We start from the raw sequence: 18073 nt of genomic DNA, 5'->3' as shown, positions 1-18073 counted from the left end.
TTACAAGTAAGATCTTACTTTTTAAAGTAAATATATCATGCATATTTACCATATGCAGCTGAAATGTCAAGTTATGTTATGCAAGTGGGAAGAGAATATTGGTAAAGAAACCCATTACTCAACGAGGGACTTTTGTACTCTCGATGTGCTTGATTTAAAACCACTTAAAATGTTGTTTCTTTTGTAATTTTGGAGCTCTTGTTGAATAAACTAACCATTTAAAGTAAATCTTTAACAAGAAATTAAAACTTTCATATGGCAATTACAGGGGTTAGAAGACTGTGAAACTGAGTAAAATGGATTGACAAATTTGGGAGAAGCAATAGTCTGAAAACTCAGAATCTGGAGAGGATCTGAGTGCAGAAGTTTATTTTGGGGTAAGTAACTGAAAATAATCTAAATGATAGGCTTGCTATTTTTGTTTTTTACTGGTGACTTCCTAAAATTATAAATTACTTCTTCCTCATCTGTAAAACAAATAAAACACTTACTTGTGTATCTGACTTTTAGGTTCAAACAAATCCACAGTAATTAACACTTGATTTTCATTCTTACATTTGGGATTTCTTTAGAGAATTGCATTCTTTCAGCTGAAGTAAAATCAGAATCTCTTAGAAAAAGAAATCCTCCTTTAGGAAAGGCACATTTACTAAAAGTTTGGAATAAGTTGGAGAATGTGCATATGTAATGGGAACATATGGGCCTTGTGACTTGGCTGAGACAAAGACCTCAGGTAGCTATATTCTGGGTATAAATGAGATTCTAATTTCAAACATTTTTCAAATGCAGATCAGGCTCCCATGAATCATTTTGATGATTTTTTGAGGCATTAATGCAACAGAGTGAATATTCCTCAAATGATCCCCAAAGTCACCCCTTTGCTAAGGTATTTCTCTTCTTGATTATTTTGAACCTGCCAACATAGTCTCTAACCTTCATACAGAGAATGACTGATCTCCAAATGACCTATTATTATCTTAAACCAAGCTCATTTTTGAAGCAACAAAGAAAGAAAAATTAAGCAGTGCATTAACATTTCATATCAGTGAAACAGACATTTTTTTGTGCATGAAGTAGTTCTATCCATCCATGGAAAGGTCCACCTTTTGTTTTTCCCTGTGTTTATAGGTTACATTTTTAAAGGTGCTGGTGGAGCCTCTGTACAGTGGATTGGTTCCCTAAAAAATAAAAAAGGAGGTTCAAATGAAAGTACATTTTGTTATTACACTGTTTTAACGTATCTAAATAATTTCATTGTACATTACCAATTGGGAAAAGAGAGTCAGTTTCAATCCTGAAAGCCATTTGAATAATTTTGATGTTATACTTTTAGTGTTTTAAAATTAATGCATCTTCATTTTATTTTTTAATATGCAGAACTAGCCCCGTGTGTGTATTCTAAAAATCTTACCCTTTTTGGAAATGCACTAATTTATAGATGGAAAACAAGACTTTAGCTGTTTTATTCACTGCTATTTTATTAGCACTAAAAACAGTGCCCATGTCAGAGTAAGCATTCGGTTATTCGTTGAATGAATAGAATGAGCCAATAGATGACTCACAGTGAAATGTAAAGTAAAAAATGAAAAAAGTGAGCATATGAAGATGAATGACACAGTAGTACCTGCTTTTATGAAATGTGTTTCTGGGTAGGCTGGTGTGGCTCATTGGTTGAGCATCAACCTCTGAACCAGGAGGTCATGGTTTGATTCCCTGTCAGGCCATATGCCCTGGTTGTGGGCTTGATCCCCAGTGTGGGGCATGCAGGAGGTAACCGATCAATGATTCTCTCTCATCATTGATGTTTCTATCTCTCGCTCCCTCTCCCTTCCTCTCTGAAATCTTAAAAAAAAAAAAGGAAATGTGCTTCTGGTGAAAGGCATCAAACAAAGGCACAAATAATCTTGCTAAAATGAGATCAAAGTTCAGAAAGAGGAGGGACTAGTTGCTTGGGAGAAGCAGAGGACAGTGACTGCCTGCTCAGGATCGAGAAAGAACCAGGTGGCTTTTGTAAACTAGTGTTTGAATCAGGGTCACAAGTCGGGTGTTTGCGACACTGGACTCGTGAAGGAGCACAGGTCCCAAGGCAGGTTGGGCAAGATGCTTATGCCCTTGGGGCGGTGAGAGGTGGGGTACTGCTGCCTGGGTAATTCAGCTGTGCTGTTTGGGCTGTTGGTGTTTCCAGGGGCTGACACCAGGACCAGAGGACCAACGCTCTCTAGGTGTTTAAAGAAATGCCAAGCTTGTTCCTTCTATTTCTCTTCTTTGGGTTAACTGCTCCTGGCAGGCACAAGATGTCTGGGTAAGGTACAGTGTATTTTCTCCTTCTTTCCAAGGTTGACCACACAGGCTCAGCTGTCAGACAGGCTGGGTTCAATCCAGCAGCACTATGTGACCTTACTTAAGCAACTCCAAGCCTTGGTGTCCTTATCTGTAAGAGAGATTGCCAAAATGCTTGCCTTATCTACGAGGTAATGTACTTTAGCACAGTGCCTGGCACACAGTTCCCAATAAATGCTGCCTCTTACTAGCTCTAACGTATAGCTCCTCTTTATATTTGGAACTTCCTTTCCTTTTATGTCCTGGAGAGTGTAATAAAGACATTACCCCCCAGGGTTTTGGTCCTCTGAACATTCCCAAGCCTATTTCTGAGGATGCGTGGAGTCCACATATCATCTCAGACCTTCCAAATTGATAAATCTTATACTTTGGTCTCCTTATTTCATGAACTGTAGAAATGGTAGCAATTTCCAGGCATAGATCTGAAAAAGCATGATTATATTGGCTTTGTAAGTACATTTCTCTCAGCTCTTAGAAGACCTCAGTAAAATGAAAAATACTCCCTGGTCTCTCCCACCTGTTGCCCTTGGATTCACCGCAGTGTCTTCATTTTGAGGAGGAATAACACCTGCACCTGTTTCTCTGTTGCCCAGAGCCAGTGGCCTGACCCCAGACTGAGTAACATGTCACCTTTGCTCAGGCCTTTGGAATGAGATGCTATCTCAGTAATGAGGGCAAACAGAAAAGAGGCTCCTTGGTGGTGGATGAGAAGTGAAGGCTAAGTCAGCATATTGCCTCTGCTCCTGAGGTCAGCCTGGATAAATCTGAGGGCCCTCCAGTTCTTACTTAGTCCTGCTTCCATAAGAACTTGAAATTTGGACTGTGAAGAGCATGCTAATGTGTTCTTAGACTCAGGTAGAACATTATTGCAAACAAAAATACATGGAATTCTATTAAGTTTAAGAGACTATATGCTATTCAGTTTAAGGTGGTTACAGAAGAATAAGAAACGAATTGAAGAGGAAAGATGGGCAGGGTGAGGATAATGAGTAGGGGCACCGGCCTGGAGGAAGAGGGTGGCTTAGGGAGAAGAAAATGTACTCTGAAATTCAGAGTAAATGGCTGTGAGAAGGGCCAGCTTGAATCAGCGAAAGGCGAACTCTCTTGGGGGCCCCATCCCATATCATGTCAAACAAATTGAAATTCACGCCATCTCACTCTAAATGTCATTTGTATGCCCTACAAAGGAGATGATGAGTTGCGATTGACTGATTGATTACACATGTTATTTTGTAGACACTTAGTTGAATGTGTAATTTTGTGTGGTTTTCATTCTATATTTTTAAAGCAACTTCATTTATTCAGGCCTACAATATTTTGGGAGTCTCTTGCAAAGCTAGTTATAGGGGCTGGGCACGCTAATAGGTGATGGTGGATAAAGCAGACCCCACTGTAGTAGGAGGGTAAGGTGGAAATTTAAAAGTGGAGAAAGAGCAAGTATATATCGGGGAAGGGGGAGTGTTTCCTGCCCTCAACTGATGCTCGGAGCTCAGCAGAATGAGCTCAGCTCGGGTTTTGCTGACAGCAGGAAGTGTGCCAATGCCTGACATTGCCTCTTCTAGTGCCACGCAGGTGGCAACTTCCCACAAAAGAGTTTCAGCTGAGACACAGGCTTGTGTCTGGTTCCATTTCAGGTGAGTCTGCACTCCTTCCCTTAGACAAGGTTGTGTTTCCCCCAACCATCTGGGGTGACTAGGCTAATTCCCCCAGGCATCTGGGAGTAGTAATTTAGGCTGTAGATTCTGCAAATGCAACGGCACATTTTTAGAGCTTGAAAAAGTGGTAATAAGAAAGCTCTCTGTCATAACCCACAGCTCTCTTAATGATTGCCTAACTGCCAAACGCAGACCTGATTTGTTTAGTACAGTACAAAATCAATCCATGACTGCTAGAAATGTCACACTGAACATTCTTTGCCTCTAGTTAATGACTTGTCATCCTAGGGAAAAAATGTCTAATCAAAGATGAATTTAAATATCTCCCCTTTCTGTTTTCATAAAGAATGTGGATGTGGGTGTTATTTTTAAAAGTAGTAAAAGGTAACCTTTCTTTATGGCTATGATGACATGTTCCAGGAGGCAAGAATGAAACTGTTTCATCCTCAGCTCTGTCACCTTTGGAGTCAGGAGACCCAACTACCTCTGTGGTGTATGGAGGTCCCCTGGGTTTTGAAGACCAGTCAAATTCAGTTCTTCAAGAAGAAATATATTTCCAATAAAAACAGAATAAAATTGAAGATCACAAAATGGATACACTGAGCAACATTTTCCCCCCAATAGGATATATTAGTGAAATTTGAATTGAATTATTTGAGTTAAACCTCTTTTGCATCCAAGTGAATAATTATTATCCAGTCATTATCTAGTCAAGAACATCAAACATTTGTTATTCAAAGAAACTCAGTTTAACCAGGGAATAACATTTTTCATTCATGCTTTAATCTGTATAATGCATATTTTTGTTCCATATTAGACATAGAAATGGCAAAATTTTAGCATTTAAATTTCAGTCATGTTCTACATCCTAAGAGAAAACAATTCATGTTTTGAGGAAATTAACTATTAATTAAAATGTTATTTTAAAGATATTAATCACTTGTCAGTAATCATGCTTTTGTATGAGAACATTAGAATGTGCTGCTTGGTAGATAGACATCACATAGTTGCCCAAGTGCTTATTCGTGGAACACCTGCCTATTATTTCCCGGAGTGTCGAGGCTGTGCTTGGAAGAAGAGGCTGCAGTTGGGATCGACACTTGGAGAAATCTCTTAACATCTCAGAGCCTCAGTTTCCTTACCTTCAAATTGGGAATACGAAGATGATTTCATGGGGCTGGTGGTTATTCAACTAACTGCAGCTGTTGTTGTGTTGTTGTTTTTATGCCAACTTAATGACATTCTTTTGCCTGGTTGCCCTTCTAACGATTGCCAGGCATTTGCTTGATAGTTTGTAAGAGTTAAAACAGCGATGGCCAGGGGATCAGGTTATGTTAACTGCCCCAGCATTTTTGGCCTCAAGCTCTAAGTCATCAAACTAACCTGTAGGTTACATTTGACTTTGTTATGGATGGATAAACTATATACTCAACGCAAACCCACAATTTACTTTCCCAAAGGGTTTTTTTAAATTATGAAGAATCCATACATATACAAAAAAAGATAAAAGCTGTTTAATGAACCTTTGTAGACCTATTGCCCAGCTTCAACAATTATCAAGATTTTGCCACACTTGCTTCAACTCTCTCTTTCTCTCTCCCTCTCTATTTCTCTCTCTTTTGGCTGAATGATTTCAGGACAAACCAGCCTTCATTTTCCTTTATCCCAAAATCTTGATTATTTTTTTAGCAAAGTCATCATGCCATCATCATACCTAATTAAATTAATCACAATATGTTGCTATCATTTTAATACCCAGTCTACATTAACCTTTATCCAGTTGTCAAAAAAATGTATTTTTTTTTGACTATTCAAATCAGGATCAAAATAAGATCCATACATTTCATTTGGTTATTGTGTATAAAGGCATTTTTAATGGGACAATAAAGTATATAAAATGTTCGTTCTATTGGTCCTTTGTCCTGAACCATATAATATGACTATTTTAAAATAACTACATAATATATAAACATCCCTTATCAAGATAAATTTATCCAAAACAGAAGATTCCATTTGCTCTAGGAATTGAAGATATCACTAAAAACTTAGAGAAACACCAATTTGTAACACCAATTTATCTGGGCAGATGAACCCTAAGGAGCATTGTGTTGGCTTGTATTTTCTCCTGTGATATTACTGTTTTTAGAATCAGCAATGTAAGATAATTGCTATTAGATAGCTGGACGCACCATTAGAGATAGAGAGATGAAATTAAAGCCATGAAATTGTTTCTATGGGCCTCTAGGAATGTAACTGTCTCTCCTGTGGGAAAGAAACACACAAAATTGGAGTCCTGTTTTGTGTTTGCTTACTGTAAAGAGGAGACACGTAAATTATATCTATTGAGTATGTATATTTAAAGGTTGACACTTTGGGGATTGTTTTTCTCAGGTAGCTGTTCGAAATTTATGGTATTCAGAAAAACTGGATGGTGTTTAAAAACTCTTCTCAACTTTGCTTTGTAACCTATTTTGAGTAATGTGCATTTCCATAGTAATTGGCATGAACTGTCTAGTACTCATGGAACCTTATTCCATTAGTTATAACATAAACGTTTATGGAAATGTGTACACACAGCACCTAACCTTTATCAAATGGGGCCTGATGGGTCCTCCTGGTGGTGAGAAATAAAATATATGTCATTGGTGTCCAGAAGTAGCTAAATAAGGAGAGTCTTCAGAGGGGGGAAATTCCCCCACTGTACTGAGAGACAAATGCATGCTATGAGGACCACCTGGGATCCAATCAGTGGACAGAGGTTCCTTTGTCTCCAAGGCAGAACAGAAATCAAAGCTGTTAAGGACATGGTGAGAGGAGCAAAGAAAGAGCATGATATTCTAACTCTCTTTTAGAGCAGAAGAAAGCTGACTTCCCATTTCTCCTATAAGACACTTTCTCCCCTAGACAAGGAGTAGCCCCTACATGTTTACATACCGTTTGCCACTTGGCCTTTGACCTTTCTGCTTCGAATTTGGCAACCTCTTTGCGATCATGAAATGACACAAGCAGCTTCCAAATGCACAGTAGGACAACCCCAATGAGAAGAATAGCCAGTGAAACCCCCAACATGATCATGGGAATGTTTGGTGGTTTTGGACAGTCTGTGGGAATAAAGAAAATTATATTAAGAAGATGGTACAATCAACATTTTGATAAACATTTGTCATTAAGTTTTCCAACCATATTTTTCTCTAGTAGAGGGGAAAATAGTAACACCTTTTGTTTTGCTGAAAAAAAATATTTTTAAATGAGTTACTTGTTGAAGGATAGCCCCATTCCTTCAAAGTGGAACAGAAGATAAAGTAGCAGTTTGGCTATTCAAAGCAAATGGATATACACTAGAAAAGCTGACTCAGAGTTAGAATCCAAAAGAGTGAAAATTAATGCACATGGAATATTTAAAGGGCCATAAATAAGATATAATTTAATCACTAAACATAGTCTCTTCTGGGTATATGATAAAGTAGAAATGGGATGAGTGTGTGTGTATACACACACACATAATTACTTTTCTTTATTTTTTGAAACAAAGAGATTATATTAAAAATTATATGAAACCTGCCCCCTGAAAAGTTTCCTACTTACTGCTGCTGATTTCTTATTTAAAATTTTTTTAATAGACAGAAGAGAATCACGGCTTTCAATTTTATTTTAACTCTAATGCCTGATGTCCTGAAAAGTTCTTGGACTGGGGTCAGGAGAGGTGGGTTCAATTCCTATCTGAACTGAAGTATAGTAGCCATCTAAACCCATCAAGTCCTTTGATCTCTCTGAGCCCCAGAACCCTCATCTGTAAAACAAAGGTGTGGGACTTCAGTGTCCCTTCCTTCCCTGAAATAAGGTTAAGCCAGGTGCTCATGCTGATTAAACCCACAGCTTCCTCAACCTCTCCCCTGAGATTCTGATTTAGTTGGTCTTGGATGCAGCCAAAGATTATTTTATTATTAAAAGTATCCTGAGTGATTGTTATCTTCAGGGAAGTTTGGAGAATTAGAAGTTTTGTGTAGTCCTTTTAACTTGAACATTCTATGAAGTGTTATTTTGACTATTGATGATATTAATGTAATTTTGCAATTATACAGTACCTTCCCTTATTGACAGCAGAATGACTAATAATCTTTGCAATATGCCTGGGAGATAATACAGTCTTAATGAAACATAAATAAACTCTCCCCTGGCTTTCATGGGGAGAAAAATCCCATATAAAAGTTATCATTAAATATCTGCCACCCTCTGCAAGAAGTGAGGCAAATCCATGGCATCTGAAGAGGAAATGAATCATGTTTAGTTTATTTTAACTCTTAGTGCTTTTCGGTATTTAATAAGGAGAGTTATACACCCAGACTACGCACGCTACTTTCAAGGTAAGAATCGATAATGACCCCCTGACAGTGTGATGCCTGGCCTCACACATCTTGGTTTGTTGGCCAAAAAACCATGTAAGGAGATTATGCAGAAATAAGTAAAGGAGCTAATGAAATAGCAACTAAAGTGTGAAGATCTAAAGGCTGTTTCTAGCATAGCAAATGAACCATGCTGCTTCTAATAGGTTAGCAACACTCCGGCAAAGAAAGCAGCAGGTGCCTGTCAATGAGAATATATATTGGCTACATCTTTGACTGTAAAATGTCTGGGGTGGGGCATAGCATATTCTTGCTTAAAGCAAAATGAACCTTACTAAGACCCTGCAGCCAGAATGTGATTTAGGAGGGCTCCCCACTAGGGAATAAAAAGAGGAGGAATAAGCATGACCTAGCAGAGATGATTATTTTAAGAATTTAGAATCATTGGGAATTATTCATTTCTTGAGACAAGATCTTGGCCCAAGTACCAAAGCAAGTATTACACAATAGAAAATCCAGGTCAGTGTAGCACCTAATTCTGAGGACCTGAGTTTCTAATGCTGCCAGTCTGGTAGGTCCGCCACATATGGCTACTGAACACTAGAACAGTGACTTTCCAAATTAGGTTGTGTGATAAATGCAAAATGCACACTAATTTTGAAGACTTGGTATGAAAAAAATGTAAACAATCTCATTAAGTTTTTATATTATTACACTGTGGAATGACAATATTTTGGATATAGTGGATTAAATAAAACGTTAAAATTCATTTAAACCTTTTTTTTACTTTTTAATATGGTTACTAGGAAATTTAAAATTATATATGTAGTTTGCATTAACATTTATATTGGACAGTGCTGACATATTTTGGGGATTCAAACATTTATTATGATCACACAGCCAGTGGGAGGCAGTATAGCACAATAGTTAAAAGCATGGGCTTCCAATTCCAGGACCAGAGCTGGTACATAATTGCTGCAAAACCTACCAATTACTTAAATTCTCTATGCCTCAATTTCATTACCTATAACATGGAAATAATAACAATACCTGACTTATATAGCTGTTGAGGGCATTAAATGAATTAATACATGTAAAGCATCTAGAATAATACCTGGCATATGGTACTAGTAAGGGCTCAATGCTGAGAGTTGCTATTATTATTATAACAAGTTCACTCTTCCACACCCACATCCCTGCCAGGAAGACAGTTGGAAGCCACACCCACATCCCTGCCAGGAAGACTCCCCAACTGTCATTCTTGCCTGGCCCCTTATGACTGTGGCTCTTACCCTTAAAAGTTTTTCCAGATGTAAGAAAAAAAGATGAGCAAAGCTCTCCCTATATCCACACACCCCTGATGATGACCCTTCACTTGGTTTCTTTTTTAATTTGTTTGGAATTCTTAAGCTCCATCTCCTCTTTTCCCACTTTGCTTCTTTTCTATCCCGGCCTCCCACCAGCTGTCCAGAGTATCTCTGGTCTTAAAGGGAGAGGGGACTACAGACTCCTGGGGATGGGCTCTGCCCTCAGGGCCCTGAGAGCTCTGGCCTATCTAACTTTCATAGATGGAGGGAGAGGGAGAGAGAAATAGAAACATCAGTGATGAGAGAGAATCATTGATTAGCTCCCTCCAGCATGCCCCACACTGGGGATTGAGCCTGAAATCCAGGCATGTGCCCTGACTGGGAATCGAACCGTGACCTCCTGGTTCATAGGTCGACACAACCACTGAACCACGCTGGCCAGGCGAGGGACACATTCTTAACTGAAGACAGAAAAGGTGGGGCACCTGTGAGTATCTAAGAATGTGGCCGAGGCTGTTAAGGCAGAGTCGCTCAAAGGAGATCCTGCAGCCGCCGGTATCAGAGCTACCTGGGCCACACGCAGGCCTGCAGGTTCAGGTGAGCATGATGCTCACTAAAGTTTAACAACTTCTCAACCAAAGCACCTTTCCCACTCTTCCATCTTCTCTATATCAACTTCTAACATGAACTGCTGTCTCCTCTTCACTGAAGATGCGCTTTTTATCTGAGGGCTTCCTGAGTCCCACGGGGGCTCCAGAAGCTGGTGTGGAAGCAAAGCCACAGAAGCAGTGGACTCAGATCACTTCCTCACTTCCTGCTTTGTGTCTTCTTGGTTCGGCGTTATCATCGAATGACCCATGGATCTAGGTTATGAATTGGTGCATGTTTTATATGCATCATTCCATTTAATTCCTGAATAATTCCTATTATTTTTCCTATTTTACAGATGGGGAAAGAGAGGCAAGTATCTTCCAAAATGTGAAGCAGCCAGTAAGTGGCGGAGCAGGATTTGAACCCAGGTTCACACGATTCAAAACTCAGTCTCATAGGCTGGTCTGCTCCTTCCCGTTAGTCTTTCCTAAAGGTACACTTCATGCTGACATTGCATTCAACCTTTCTGGGAGAGGACGATTGGTACAAATACACTCATCCTGTCGTCTAGTCTTATTCAGAGATATTGGGACCTACCAAACCTTTTAGTCATTGGGAAAATAGAGGCATGTCATCAAAAATTTGGAAATGTCTTTCCTGGCAAGCTACGCAAAGTGTCTTCCTGGTTGTTTTTTCCCCTCCCATGGAGTATCACTTACCACTGACAAGGAAAGGCACGCCTCTCACCTTTCTCGTTGATGCTGTGAAGGATGGTTTTCCCTTCGCTGTCTGTAGTTATTAGGAATGTAATAAGACATTCATTTTCTCCTTGTAGAGAACAGGAAACAGAACTATCCTTTGAGAAATCTGCAGATAAAGGAATCATTCATTAGGTTAAATGAGTTTCCAAAAGAGATTATTTTGAAAGCAAAGTAGTATTGAGTTTTAATATGCAAATAGGAAATTTCAACATTGCAGGATAAGAATAGAAAAGACATAAGACTTTTCCCTCCGGCTGAGGTTTTAGTTTCTACTCACATTCCAGAAGAACAGTTCCAGGTGTGCACCTATCAAACTGATGGGGGCAGGATTTCAATAGAGCAGTGGTTCTCAGCCTTGGCTGCACATTAGAATCACTTGGGAATCTTTTTAAAATCCTGATTTCTGGGCCTCATCCTCCGGAAATTCTGTTTCTTTGTTATGGGGTGAGGCCACAACATTAGTAACAGAGAAACAGAATTTCCAGAGGATGAGGCCCAGAAATCAGGATTTTAAAAAGATTCCCAGGTGATTCTAATGTGCAGCCGAGGTTGAGAACCACTGCAATAGAGTAAAAGTACTTCAAGGCAGGTTTGCCTAGCTGGCTTGGGAATAGAATGGCCCTGATTATGGTAATGAGGGGGCTATATGTTCTCCTTGGATGCGAGCATCTGGGAGGAAGCCTAGATTACATTTCAGAAAGAGACTGCACAGTCCAGACTGATACTGATACTTCTAAGGGGTTGGGGGAGGGGCTTTCTCACAATGCCCTAGTCAAGATTGCTGTCCACGCCGCGTCACAACAATAAATATATATTAATATCAGGAAACAGAGACTGTTATGTAGCTCAGGGACCAGCAAGATAAAGGTAAAGCTCAGATAAAAAGAACCAAGGATAACAGTTTGACTGACCCTTTAGCATAGCCCCTTTCTTAATTTAAAAATAAATCATTTTTTCCTTAAATCTTTTCCAAATAGAAATTATTTTCTTGCTGAGCTTATTCAAGAAGCTGAAAATGAATGTCATATCAGAAATTGGAAATACAGTAAAATGGTCAATCTGAGATGTAAATACTATTTATCAGAGATTCTAATCCTGCATCTATGCCAAAATTATGTAGCATTTTCCCAACTAAAACACAACTTGCTTCAAGTTGTCCTATCTTACAAGTTGGAGACTTTTTACTGATATAGTTACAAACACTTTTACAGAAACATGTAAATAGAATGATTGTTTGTTATTAACCTAAAATTTAAAAACAAATCCAGTCTTAGTGTACTAAGACTCAGTGGGTCAGAATATTAAAATGGGACTGTCCCAGATAATCTTGGACGTACTCTTGCTAGACCTATAACTTTTCTCAGTGGCTTAAATATAAAAGAAGGTTTTAAAGAAACAGTATCTATATGTGTTGCTCTGACTCTAACAAAAAAACGTAATAGGATTTTTTTGTTGTTGTTCAGCATTGCCATACTCATAGAAAGACAGAAATATATAAGCTGTTTTGCATTCAATCTCTAAGATAAAAATCTCACATTAGGGTCTGTGAGAAGTATGCCTGTATTACCTATTAAAACAGAGACTAGTAAAACTTTTAGCATTATTACTAAGATTTCAATGATAGATTTTGGTGTTTTTGAATCCATTAGAAGCATCTATGCACACAGGAATATTAAGAAATCTAATTATAAATCATTCGAATTTGGTCATTCCTAAATGTTTGATTGTCTAAATCACCTGTGAGTTCTGGAAATATGGATTTCAGGGCCCTGCCTTTGGCCATTCTGATTTGGGAGATCATTGGTATACACGGGCATTTGTATTTGAGTGAGCTGCTTAATAGTATTTTTAATAAGGTGGTTCTAACTAAGAGGTTTGGGAACCTCTGGGCAACACTTGATATTGAAATTTGTGTTATTTCCTATGTTTGATACCAACAGAACTGTCTGTATAGAATTCATACTTTGGTTATTTTTCGATGGCCTTCAACACACATCCTTCTGCCACACCATTCGGTGAACTAGGATTCATCCAGCCTTGGGGAGTATGCCATTTCCTGTCGGACTGTTTTTCTCCTTCCCTCCCTCTCACCACCACCACAGCGCAAACCCACTCTATTCCTCTTGAGTTTACTTAATGGAACATTTTATTCTCAGGTAGAAAATATGTGGATAGCTTATAATACTCCTTTCAGTAATATTAATCCTGCTTTTTTATTTTCTTTTAAATAGCTACATCGAAGCACAGGGAGGCTTAATTTACTTGGCCAGGATTATTTAAGTTTTAATGGAACTGCTAATATGACCTTTGAGTCATGACTCCCTTCTTGCTTTAATTACTTCACCACTCCTTTTCATGACGGTTATGACTTTAGACTTGGCCCGCTTCACAGTGTTTGGGTATTAAAATGGTATGATTGAATGTGCAATGAAAGGGTCCAGCTTGGGCTGGAGATTTGCATAATTAGCTGCTAGGGTTTTCTTTTGTTGTTCATAAGAAATGGACCTTTCTTTTCCCCCCACCTTTATGAGTGTCAGCAGTGCTGTGCTAGAATAATACAAGGAAAATAAGATCTCAGGCAGTCCATGAAATCATACTTAGAAAAGGAAGAAATGTGAGAATGGGGTGAGGAGCCTGGGGTTTAGGGGGGGTCTAGGAAAAATGTGGAAAACTAAACCGCCGGCACCACTGAATCAAGATAACTGTGTGTTTACGACCTCTGCTCCGAGGCCACGTCAGTAGTTCTCAGAGAAAACAGTTTCCCAAGCAGAAAAAAAGGCTTCTGTGGTCGCTAACTGTGCGTACTTAAAATACAGTGTATTTAAATACAGCAACCTCCCTTTGCCTCTCCTGACAATTTGCAACGTACATTTAATGTCATGTGCATAGGAACTCTCAGGAGTTCTTTAAGGAAACAAAAGGTGTAGCTTCCCATTTCCAAAATGCATATGACCATGGGTGCGTAGTTTCCCATTTAACACGTTGGGAATTAGTGTCCCATGGAACACGGTTTGAGCAACAAAGCTCTGAGTCCATGACTGTTGGGGTAGATGAATAATGTCTCTTTCAGCACAATGGGTCGAATGAGATTGAACTGCATGTCCTTGGAAATGCTCGCACAAGTCACGACAGCACAGCTGGGGAACAATTTATTCGGATGATAACGTTATGCTTACGTTACCCTCTCTGTCCTAGTTGGGGAAGGAAGGGCTGATAAAGACCCCGTGGAAGAACAAATATGTTGTGATAATTTCAAGGTGATATGATCAATAACATAACTGGGTGAGTAACTTGAAATAGGACTTATAACAGGCTCGTTAGAAAAATGACTTTTTAATTCACAGGTTAACAAATACACATTTTTCTCAAATTCATTGAGATTAGTGCTTTTAAATGGTATTAGAAATGCAATTATTGTTTTTAATTTCTGAGTTAGAAATAGTTGCATTCCCCTCTTTTGAAGATAACGTAGTCAAGTACACAAAAAATAATAAAGCAAATATTTTAAATGCCGCTTGAGATGTAGTCTTCCCCTCAAATCTAAGCACGTACGAAAATGTACATAGAAAACTGTGTATTTAAATATGGTAACTCCCTGTTCACAATTTCCGTGTTTCCAAGGCTCACTCTCTTTTCCCCTCAGCACATTAGATCTCTCCGGCTGCTCCTGCATAGGGTTCTAGTCATTTGCAAGGCATTTTCTGCAATTTTTAGTCATTTCTTGGAAATATCTGGTAAATATCCCAGATGGTTGGTGTGAAATGAAGCCAGGAGGATATGCTGAGATTTGTACTAGTTACTAATCCGGGCAGCCCACAAATGCCGCTTTCCTCAGTGCTTTCACAGCATCTCACCTTCGGGATTGGTGTAAGGTATACACCATTTTGTCCAATTTACGGCTATTTGGCATATTTTTTTAGTTACCAGAAGAAACACCGACGAGGGGTTTTATGAGCACCAATCATGCCCCTCTACCTAGGGTTATTCAACGGTGCACAGTCAGAGATCTCAAGTTTGAAACAATGTAGGTAATTAAAAAAAAAAAAAAAAGTAAATTTCACTAACTTATTCCTCCTTGGAAATGGATTAATTTTGGTATTTTAATTCCATCTATTCAAGACACATATCCTAGCATGTCATGAATTATTGTCTTGATTACGCCACTTCGCCTGGGATGCATCTTGTTGGCGTCTGCAGAGCGTGCAGAGCAGCCGTTCTAGCTGAGCAGCATGATACTGCAGAGTGTGTGGTGGGGGAAACACCAACCCCCCCAGACTGTCCTTTTGGGAGGAGTCAGTCATCTTCTTTGTCTTAATGGTCACAAATTATTTTTCCCAGCTAAAATACAACCCATTTGAATATTTGAGATGTCAATTTGCCATGAGGAAAGATATAATTTTAAGTAATTATGTTTTAAAATGACAGGTGAAAACAAGAGCAGGGCTTGCTAAGCAGTTAAAGGTAACAGGCCCTTCTCATATTTTGAGAGTGAGACAACAGGGAATTAAAGATGATCATGTAGAGCCCATATTTGGAAATTGGGAGTAAGAGCATACCGAGGGGAGAGGAAGAAAATCAGTCCACTAATCAGAAACTGCCCAGTGTCTGAGGGCTCTGTCAGGAAGCCCATAGTATACCTTGCTTTGTCCTATTTTGAAATACAGCAATTGGATAATAGGGGACAATTTCAGGCTTGGGGGTTAACATTTAGATATTTCTTCAATTTTCTTCCTTCTAATTCAAACAATATAGCATTCTGGAATTCTCTACAGTTGTATCTGTTAAGGCAGTGGTTCTCAACCTTCTGGCCCTTTAAATACAGCGCCTCATGTTGTGACCCAACCATAAAATTATTTTCATTGCTACTTCATAACTGTAATGTTGCTACTGTTATGAATCGTAATGTAAATATCTGATATGCAGGATGGTCTTAAACGACCCCTGTGAAAGGGTCGTTCGACCGCCAAAGGGGTCGCTACCCACAAGTTGAGAACCGCTGTGTTAAGGAGAGGTGAACTTGCCCACAGTGACGTCAAACGTAATAACCGTGACTTTAAATGTCTTGTATCCCCAACCACCAGGTTTTTAGCCTTATGGAATACATTTCCCCTTAATAACTAATATGAGGCAACAAAAGCCCGGTACAAATGAAGTCCAGCTATTGGAAAGCCCACCACAGATTTGTGCCTCTCAAGAACCATGCAAAGGAAAGGAAAGCAATTTAAAACAAGCAGAACCTTCTTCTTCATTGATGGTCACACCAGCTAGTTTGCATTTGTCAACACACTCTTCTCGGGCCTGGTCATCTGCCGACAGGTGGCATTCAATGCAGCTCCTGGGAACATTAGTCAACAGTTTATCAGTTCATATTGGCAGCTGGGATAGTGCTCAATGCTGTTACTGTGGTACATGCTAAAGGTGTGTCTCAGAGAGGACGGTGTCTTTGGTTAGTTTCAGAAGGTAGTTGGGTGATGTCCAAGAGGAAACTGCTTTATGCTGAATTCCAATCAGTAATGTTCCCTGAGCCAGCCCTGATCATAGCTACTATCCCATTATCTTTAATGATTGTTTAAGTTAGAAAAATAAATGTCAACAACCCCCCCTCCCCCATTATTTTGGTATTTGATTTCGCTATGTTTTCATTTCATATTTTTCCTGGGAAGGGTTTAGGCTGCTAAAATATAATTAAAGGGTAGACAAAGGCTGAATTTCTTAACAAAAATGGTCTGTATCTTAACAAGAAGTCATCTATGTCATGAATGACTATTTTAAAGATGCACTTTTCTGTAACTCCTTTGAATGCATCCAAGCCTCGATACGGATATTTTCAAAAGGTAAGGATTGTAGACTGGATGCGCATTAATGCAGGCTTTTGAATAAAAGATTGATACTTATAGAAAAGTGTATTTCCCAAAGCATAGCCCAGGAATTAAGCCATTGTAATGATGTCTATATAGCAAAGTAAAACTTTGACCCTGAATTTATCTTGTGCTGAAAATCACTACAAACAGGTTGTGTTTGGAGTAACCCAAAACAGCAAATGTTGTCTTACTGTGGGCTTAACATCATGGTGCCTCTCTCTTCCTCTGGCCACGGACATGTACACTCTTCTAAGTGCTGGAAACATACCCCACCCCCACCCATGCCTTGTCACATCTCAGCTGAAACCTCCTTCCTCAGACAAGTCTTCCATGACCCTGCCCAGGTAGTTAGTTCCCTTGTAGTAGAAGCCTCCGAGTTCCTCTGAAGGAAGGGCTTAAGAAGTAATCTATGTGGGAGTGGGGATAGAAGTCTTGTCTGAGAGTTTCCGTGCATTGCATGCATATTGCATTTATCTGTGTTATATATTTATTTGCAGTGGCTTTGCAGGGGGCTGCTGGAGATTGTGGAAGCCCTTAGGACCTCTACCCCTTTGGGCATCTCACTGATGGCTGCCCAAGCCAGTCTGGGGGCCCTATCTCCTGTCATACATACAGTTCCTGCCATATAGCACCCTTTATAGCTCCTTTTGTAACTGTCAGCCCAGATATCATCATAACTATTTTTGCTCTTTTTAAATTTTATTTTTCAATTATAGTTTACCTACAATAATATTTTTGTTAGTTTCAGATATACAGAATAGTGGTTAGACAATCATATACTTTTACAAAGTATTTCCCCTGATATTTGTAGTACACTCATTATCATTACTTTTAAAAATATCTGTCTTTCCCTCTAGATTCTCAGCACCTGTAATGGTAGAAACTATAACAGGTTCGGTCATCGCTGCATGCCCATTTGAATACAACCCATTTGATTCTGGCATGATTTCTGGCATAGAGGAGGTACTTGATACCTACTTAATAAATAAATGCATGAGTGAATAAATGGAAGAATGGACTTACCTTAAAACTAACGTAAATACCACAAAGATCACTCTGATTCCTCAAATTTAATCTACCTCACTATTAATTTCTTATCTTATAAATCAGATTTAAGATTGAATCATGTTTACAGAGAAGACAAAATAGAAAAATAATAGAAGAAACATCTTAAGAGGACATTTTACCTTAAATTCTATTCAAATAAGTCTATGT

General features: G+C 39.0%; 1 protein-coding gene across 3 annotated transcripts in view; it reads right to left on the bottom strand.

Annotated features, from left to right (window-relative positions):
• Window positions 1-415: 415 nt before the first annotated feature.
• Window positions 416-18073, bottom strand: part of ITGB6 (integrin subunit beta 6) — a 122705-nt gene continuing 105047 nt past the window's right edge. For all 3 annotated transcript variants that reach the window (XM_059704297.1, XM_059704296.1, XM_059704299.1), the window contains 4 exons: window positions 16235-16332; window positions 10984-11103; window positions 6930-7096; window positions 416-1178 (listed from right to left, as the gene is read on the bottom strand). In XM_059704297.1, coding sequence (XP_059560280.1) covers window positions 1080-1178; window positions 6930-7096; window positions 10984-11103; window positions 16235-16332 — 484 coding nt within the window. In that variant the 3' untranslated portion in view covers window positions 416-1079. The remainder of the gene's footprint in view (window positions 1179-6929; window positions 7097-10983; window positions 11104-16234; window positions 16333-18073) is intronic.

The sequence above is a fragment of the Myotis daubentonii genome, chromosome 7 (genome assembly GCF_963259705.1).
Source record: "Myotis daubentonii chromosome 7, mMyoDau2.1, whole genome shotgun sequence".
NCBI lineage: Eukaryota > Metazoa > Chordata > Mammalia > Chiroptera > Vespertilionidae > Myotis > Myotis daubentonii.
This window is presented reverse-complemented; position numbering and strand designations above follow the sequence as displayed.